Genomic DNA, 8,242 nt, shown 5'->3' on the forward strand with positions numbered 1-8,242 from the left:
TATATATATTAATACTCTTTTAATGATACTTGTTAATATGACTTTTAAATGCTGATTTTTGAATAATGTATAAAAAAATAGTTTAGTTTTGATTTCTAAAATGTTATTTTTTATAGTCAATTTTAGGTGTCATAAATTTTAGAGAAGTGTTTACAATACACTTTTTATCGCATATATTTTAATATATTTTCTTTTATTAGTTGAAATTCGTGTGCAACCTACTAAATTATGTGAGTTCCATTAAAATTCTTTTAAAATTCTTCTCATCCATCCTTTTAAATCAAAAGCGTTCTACTTATCTCTTATACACTCCATTAAATCCTCATATGTTGAACCAAACAGACCTTAAAGTAATAAAAATAAGAATCACGTATCTTGATTTAACCTATCCATATGAGACTTAATCACTTATCCTTGAATCTAACAAAAAGATCTGAGGGAGTATCTTGATTTTAAAACAAGTTTGATTGTCAAATTTACTTATAAAAAATATATATATATAAATTGCATTTTCAATCATTTATGTTTGATCTAGTTCCCGAATATGTCCTTTATGTTTTTTTTTCTTAACTAGATCCTTTTAGTGACACTCCATTTGTAAAATTTTTATGTTATTGTTCATTTGTAAAAAGTCATTTTAGTTAGTTCCGTTAAAAAAATTGTCACATGGTAGTTAAAATATTAATATGACAAATTATAAAAGTAATTGACTCCTAGAATGGTTTTTTATGCTTTGGAAAAATACAAATATGGTCGGTCCTTTAAGGTTAAACCATTTTTTACTGACTCAATCTTCATCACTTCCTCTTCACCATCTTCCTCTTCCACTCCATCTTTAAATTAACCTAAAATCCAAATTTATCATTCCAATATAAAAACTCAAAAAATTCACCATGTGAACTAAAGAAAAATCAAAACAAGAAATCCATCATCCCAATAAGAATTAAAACATTAAGTTGTTGTAAATAAAGAGAAATCAACCATAAGTTCAATAAAGTAATTGAGTTGTTCGTATATTCAAAAATTAGATCAAACATAAAAGACTAAAAGTACAATTTAGCCTAATTTTTTTATAGTGTTATAGTTTTTGTACTACGAGTTTGAAAAATATTAGTAAATTTAAGAGTAGTAATTTTAATATTTGGAGTCATACGTGTTAGATACCTAAATATTCATACAAGTCGTACTGAGTTACTAAAATAAATCGATAAATTACAAAATATAATTATTATGATTGTGATTCAATTAAAAATCATTAAAATATTCTTAAATTTGAATGAAAATATTACAAACAAAAATATTACTAACTCAAATATTATTAGACAATGTACACCTTTATGTGCGTGTTTGGTATATGTAAGAAACCTAGTATTAAATTACATTATGTTTGATTCAGTTCTCGAATATTTGATATAGTTTTCGAGTGTACAAAAACTCATTTATTTTTAGTGAATTTATGGTAGATTTCTCTTCATTTACAACAATCATTTTAATTCTTGTTGGAATGATAAATTTATTATTTTGATTTTTCTCTAATTTCCATGGTCGACGTTTTGAGTTTTTATATTAGAATTATAGATTTTGAGTTTTAAGTTATTTAAAGATGTAGTGGAAGAGGAATATGATGAAGAGAAAGATGATGAATAGATAAAATATGAAAATTGAGTATGAGCAAAAATGGGTTTAAATATAGAGAACTATAAATATATTTTTCTAAAACTTAATGAAACAATATGAGAATCATTTATTTTTATAATTTATGGCATCATCTTACGGAGACATTAGCATTTTAATAGTTATGTGACTTTTTTTAATTAAATTCCTTTTTTCAAACAAATAATAACATAAATGTTAATATTATAAATAAAATATCAATTAAAAAATCTAATTAAAAAATAAATAAATAACTTATTCAAAAATAAGAATTAAAAAGTACAAATTAATAAAACAAAATGAGGGATTCTATTTGTTCTAGAGGAAGTTGGTTCCACATGAAGTTCACGTGGCAAGCATGAGAAATGTCGTTGGGCCTTAGCTAGCTGGAGTAAGAAAACGGCAGGAAGCATAACGGGTCTCGACGGCGCTGTCGGTGGTTGACGTTTCATTCTCCTCTCTCTCATTGGAAGGTAACAACCGACATCATCAAATACAAAATTAAGGTCGTGTTTGGGGGATTTTAACTGAGAACAACCGAGATGTTGCCGTTTGGGGATGTGATGAACCCTCCATCGAATTAACAACACACATCATATTCAACGGTCAAACTTGTTAATATAAAACAAAAACATTATTAATTTTCATTTTCTTTTTTCTATCTTTCAACCATAATTAGTTTTTTTTGGGCATAGAATATTAATATTAAAAAAGTACAAGATGCCTTACCTCAATAAAAATGTATATAATAATTATTTTTAATCTCTTCTCACTGGACAGTTTTAAACAATCTAAATGCGGCATGAGCTTTACACTAATCGTTTTTCTCTATAGATCCTCCTCTCCTCTATCTCAGATTCTAGTCAACACAGCTATCCAAAGAGAATTTATGTTTCCGATCCAAAATCATTACCGTGAATCTAAATTTTGAACACCGTATATAACCACGTCAAAACTATGCTTATATATTATCTTCATTGACGTATTATTTCAAGTACCACACAATCCAAGTTCCACTCCAAGCTCTCATGCTTTGTTGAGAGAGAAAAATGTGCGAAGACACCAAACATGCGAACGAATATCAAAGGACAACCTTTAAAATTATGCATCTGACGAGATCATGACACAAGTTTAAATACACAGAGAGCAACATTCATTGTTCATTACGCCAAAAATGACATTTTATAGCGCGTCTTTTACAGCGCTTATTAAATACAAGCGCTGTTGTAGAACTTTTAAAAAATAACAGAGGATACAACAACGCTTTTTTGACAAGCGCTGTAGAAAAAACGCTGTTGTATAGTCATATAGGGTCACATAGCGCTTGCACATAATGCTTACAACGCTTTTTGTAAAAGCGCCGTAAATTGAAGCGCTCTCTCATAGCTTTTACAACGTTTTTTGAGCGCTTTAAACACAAGAGCTGTAAAATGTAGCGCTCCCACCTTATGTTACATGACTTTTAAAGCGCTTTTTGTGAAAACGCTGTAAAATACATGCGCTTTCATATAATTAAATGACCTATTATAGCGTTTTTTATATAAGTTCTGTAAAAGGTTTGCGCTTTAAATAAAAATCATTTCCTTTAAATAAATAAAAACAAATTTAAAACAAATTTAATACGTTGTACTAACCCTACGAACCCTCACAACCACATGAAATTGATTCAATTGATGATGGTTTATATCTTAGAGATGATCATGATGAGGGAATTTGGATTAATCCATCGTTTCGTATCGTTAATGGACAAACAAATGTCAATTCCACCAGGAAAAGAAGAAGGACATCTTAATGTGTTTTAATTGTTTTATTTAAGCAATGTAATATGAACTGAATTCATGTAATTTTATTGTTTGATCTGCCAGAATTGAGCATTTTAGTATTTAGCTTGAATTGTATTTGATTTTCTGCTTATATTTAGCTTGATCTTAGTGTTTTATACTAAGTTCATGTAATTTAAGTGTTTGACCTGCCAGAACTGATTTTCTACTTATATTGAACTTGAAAAAGCTTTGTTTGAGTACTGAGAATTTTTCTTGAAAAGTCTTTTAAAAATTAAAGAGGTCGCAAAGCTTTGTTTTATACTAAGTTAAGAGGTCTTTTAAAGCGCTTATTGAAAAAACACTGTAATAGGCTTTTAAAAAATAAGTTAAGGAGGTCTTTTACAGCGCTTTTGCCAATAAGCACTATAAAAGTCTTTTAAAAATTAAAGAGGTCGCAAAGCTTTGTTTTATACTAAGTTAAGAGGTCTTTTAAAGCGCTTATTGAAAAAACACTGTAATAGGCTTTTAAAAAATAAGTTAAGGAGGTCTTTTACAGCGCTCTTTCAAAGAGCGCTGTAATATGCTTCTCATTGCGAACCATACGAACAATATTGTCTTGTTACTAACCCTCATTACGTAAACTTCATACGCTTGTTTCCTCTTCATTCTTCTTGTCATTGCGAACCATCTTTGTTTCTGCGAACCCTACTCTCCTACGAACCATTCGTATTTATGCGTTGTTCTTCTTTGTTCGTATTTCTGCGCCGTAACCCTATTGTTCTTCTGTTTTTCAGGTATTGTATTTATTAGTTTTTTGTTTCACTAAAATGCATGTTGAACTTATACTGCTATCAATGCACAAATATTTATTGACTTATATGTTTTATTTTATAGTGCCCTCGTCAAACTAACAACATCGACTGTGGGTACTATATATTGCGATTCATGAAGGAGATTGTTGATAAGAATCCAACTATAATCCCAGAAACGACACGGTATTTTCATTATTTGATTTTCATATATAACCTATGTATATATTTGATTCTAACTTATTTATGTTCAATTTTTATATCGCTCAGTACTTTGACAATTCCAATCCAACATACTCTAAAAGAGATCTAATTGAAATAAAGGAAGACTGGTGTCAGTATGTGATTGAAATGAAAATTATTTGATTTGCTGGGAAATGGCATGCTGCAAGGGATATTTATATGAATATATGGTAGTTGTGTTCTATGTAGTTCTGATAGTTATATGTATATGAATATGGCATATTTGAAAAGTTGTGAATATGTATATAGTTTTGTATTGTTGTCAATATGTGATATGTATATGGATATGTTGTGAACTGATTGTGTATATATGTAAAGTTATAAAGTTAAATTATAAATTTATATAGTTCTGTTGTTGTGTACTGATTGTATGAACTGATTGTGAACTGATTCTGGATGAAAATGATTTTGGAAAAAAAATTAAAAGACAACACTGTAATAGGTGCATAATAATGCATCTATTGCATGCACCTTTTACAGCGCTTTTTCCAAAAAGCGCTGTAAAACGAGTATAACAAGCGTGCAATATAGCTAATTATTTTATAGCGCTTTTTTATTTTACAAAGCGCTGTTGTATCTTTTTACAGCGTTGGATGCTACAGCGCTTATTTTTTTGAAAAAACGTTGTAAATGACTTAAAAAGAGCGTTGTAAAATAGATTTTTTCGCGTAGTGGCTTTTCATAAGTTTGCATCACCACATTTCTGAGGTATTGTCTACTTTGGATCTTGTGTGAGCCATCATAGTTTTATGCTTTGAGGAAAGGCACTTCAGTGAGTTGAGGAATGTAAATGTTTATAAATTACTCTTAACTTTAATTCTCAAGTAATGTGAGATTTTTTGTTGTATCGAAACAATAGCTTACAATCGATGTTAAGAGATTAAAGTGTATGTCAACCCTCGTGTGTGGTCGAGACCTTATTAGTTTGTCTCCACAAATGACACCAATTGTTAAAAATAAATTAAAGTAAACTATTAGACAGGCATAACGAATTGCACATTTATGTAATCGATCATTCAAGTCTATCGTCCTTATAGTTAAAGAATTCCAAAATGAATTTGTAAACATATAGAAGGAATAGTAAATGAAAGACAAGCTGCTTAATTAGTTGTTATTATTATTATATCAAGGACATGATACATGGGATATTTCAAAGGACCTAAAATAATATTTAAAAGGGTCTAAAAAGTATAATATAAATTCATGCTGAGAAGGTGAGAAGGGAAAGTGTGTTATAAACTGTATGGACCATGACATACAAGTGGTCAACAGCATGCTAATCAAGAAGGTTTTTGGGACCATCCTTTTGGGAATTGAGTGAACAAGGGTCCCTTCTAATAAGGTCAACCATAGTTATACCTTGAAAAGTTCTTTGAAAGAGATGTTCGAGTTTGAGGCTTGTGATATATTTCGAGACAAAATAAACCTACCAACTCAAACAAAAGTTATTTTATTTGGTTCATGAAACATATTTTTGGCCCACGGGCCCTTTTATTATTTGTTTTTAGGTGATAGGAGTTGTACAGATTTTAACCAATTCAAAAGAGTATGTTAAAAAGTGTGTCGTAGTTATTATTCTTAAAAATTATATTTTATTCATGAATGAAAAACACTTAAATAACTTAATTAAATCAATTTTTAATATAAATGTAAATAAATATAATTTAAAAAAAATTATAAAGTGCGATGCCAAGAATCAGTTTAAGTGGCCAAAATAAACTTTGCTTCCTTCAAGTCATGCTTCAATTAAGATAAGTTTTATAATACATATAGTCAAAAGTTTAATAATTAATTAATATGAGTAGAGATGTACTATCTAATACGTTCAGTCATATCTAATTATCTTTCTAGGAAAATATTTAAATATCTTATTACAGACACAAAAATATCCACCATAGTGGAGTATGACATAGCAATATGATAAAATGTGTGTATGCCAGTATAAAACTTCATCGCATTATAGTTCTATCACACGACATGAAAAACTTAAGTGGGAAAACAAAAAGTAATGAAAGTTCCAACAAATTGAGTTAGAATAAACATTTGTGCAACGTGATAACATTAATTTGATTAATGTTGTTTTTTTAACAGGAAAGTTGATGTAAACTTCACTATTTCAATTAATTTTATATTTCAATTATTTAAAAAAGAAATTGATGTAAATTTCTGCCTAAACTTATCAAGCTAACAAGAAAGTTAGTTGTCTTTAGTTGGTAGAAAAAAGCTATTCTTACCACTTTTAATAAAATTAAGATTTAATAATGAAATCAATTGTTTCAAAGTAACCAAACAGGTAAACACACACTAAACGATATTTGTTTTTCTGGTTCATACGTTAGAAAAGGTCGAGTTTGCTTTTGAATTAAGACACCCACAAAACAATCGTTGTTAATTATGGGTCCCCATGTGAAGAGTCTATGCCAAAAAAAATTAATTAATGTGCCCAACGGGACAAGCATCAACCTCATGTCAAAGCTATATATCACAACAGAGTCTGTTTTGGCATATGAACAATAGTGCCACTCACCCAAACTTCTAGACCATATATTCAATTAAGATTTTTCAAACTTTTTTTGGCAACGGCAAGAAATCTTTCATATTATATATCTTGGGTTTGACAGTTTTATATTATTTGGATATTTTTCACAAAAAGTATTAGTAGACAAGTTGACTACATCATACCATATAAAACAAAGGCATCATCTCAACCTTGACGAACATGGCAATATTATTATTGTATACATTATAAAACATCCAAATCTACTACCCTTTTGAGGAAAGATAAGATGAAGCTGACAACTTTGGAGAGCAATTGAATATGATGTCTTTGTCCTATGTTTATTTATTTATTTTGCATAGTTAAGCCAATTTCCATCAACAAATTGAAACTTCAATGTCGGGCTCTAATGATTTTCCCTCTAATCTTAAGAATTTGAATTCAAACCACAGCTTACAAGTAATTAACATTAGGATCAGCAATATAATATTAAACAAGTAAAACCAAATTGCAGAGAATATACCCATAGGATCATACCAGACAAAACTTTCCCGTTAATGATACAAATGTTAAGAGGTCATAATCAACATAATATATAAATATCGAACAAAATGGTTTCTATCCTAAAATATACTTTGGGGAAACCGGAACTAAGGACAGGAAGGAACCCATAATTCATCAAAATTAGGAATGGCAGAGATTGGAAGCATAATCTAAACTGAAGGATGGTAGTGCACAACTTTTAGATCAAATGTGAACAAATTCTCTTCATGATTACTCTTGAGTGATTGCAGTAGCAGCAGCTTGTTGAGTTCTCCGTTGATGGACATCCCAATTATAAACACGAGCAATCGTAACCTGATAACAAATAGGTAAACAATCAATAACTAAACCTAGTTACAGTATTATAGCCTGATGAAGAGATTGGGTTATAGCTGTTTGAACATACTCAATGACATTAATGCAAAAATAAATAAATAAATAAATAAAAAGGTGATTTTAAGTGTCCCAGATGCATCTATATGGGTTTTCGTGGTAAACATGAAGCTGGAAAGTGAAAATTAGAAGGTTGGAAGTGATGAGCAGAAATCATTATGTGCTCTCTTCATAAGAATGAAAAGAAATGAAGGAAAATGTGCTACTGCATTTTATGGTTGTAGTAAGCAGTAAAAACTGTTATACCCTTCCCTCTAATGTTCATTTCCTTTTCTATTTTCCACCTACACGTGTCCTACAACTCCTGTTAAGAATTTCCTTGGAAGGTAGTAAAAGACCAA

At 29.6% G+C, this 8,242-nt stretch overlaps 1 protein-coding gene across 1 annotated transcript in view; it reads right to left on the reverse strand.

The window, feature by feature from the left end:
* Window positions 1-7,473: 7,473 nt before the first annotated feature.
* LOC101496359 (prefoldin subunit 3) overlaps window positions 7,474-8,242 on the reverse strand; it is a 6,921-nt gene continuing 6,152 nt past the window's right edge. Inside the window, exon 6 of the mRNA XM_004486481.4 lies at window positions 7,474-7,823. Within this exon, the coding sequence (XP_004486538.1) occupies window positions 7,740-7,823 (84 nt within the window). The 3' untranslated portion in view covers window positions 7,474-7,739. The remainder of the gene's footprint in view (window positions 7,824-8,242) is intronic.

Source organism: Cicer arietinum, chromosome 1 (assembly GCF_000331145.2).
Source record: "Cicer arietinum cultivar CDC Frontier isolate Library 1 chromosome 1, Cicar.CDCFrontier_v2.0, whole genome shotgun sequence".
Classification (NCBI taxonomy): Eukaryota; Viridiplantae; Streptophyta; class Magnoliopsida; order Fabales; family Fabaceae; genus Cicer; species Cicer arietinum.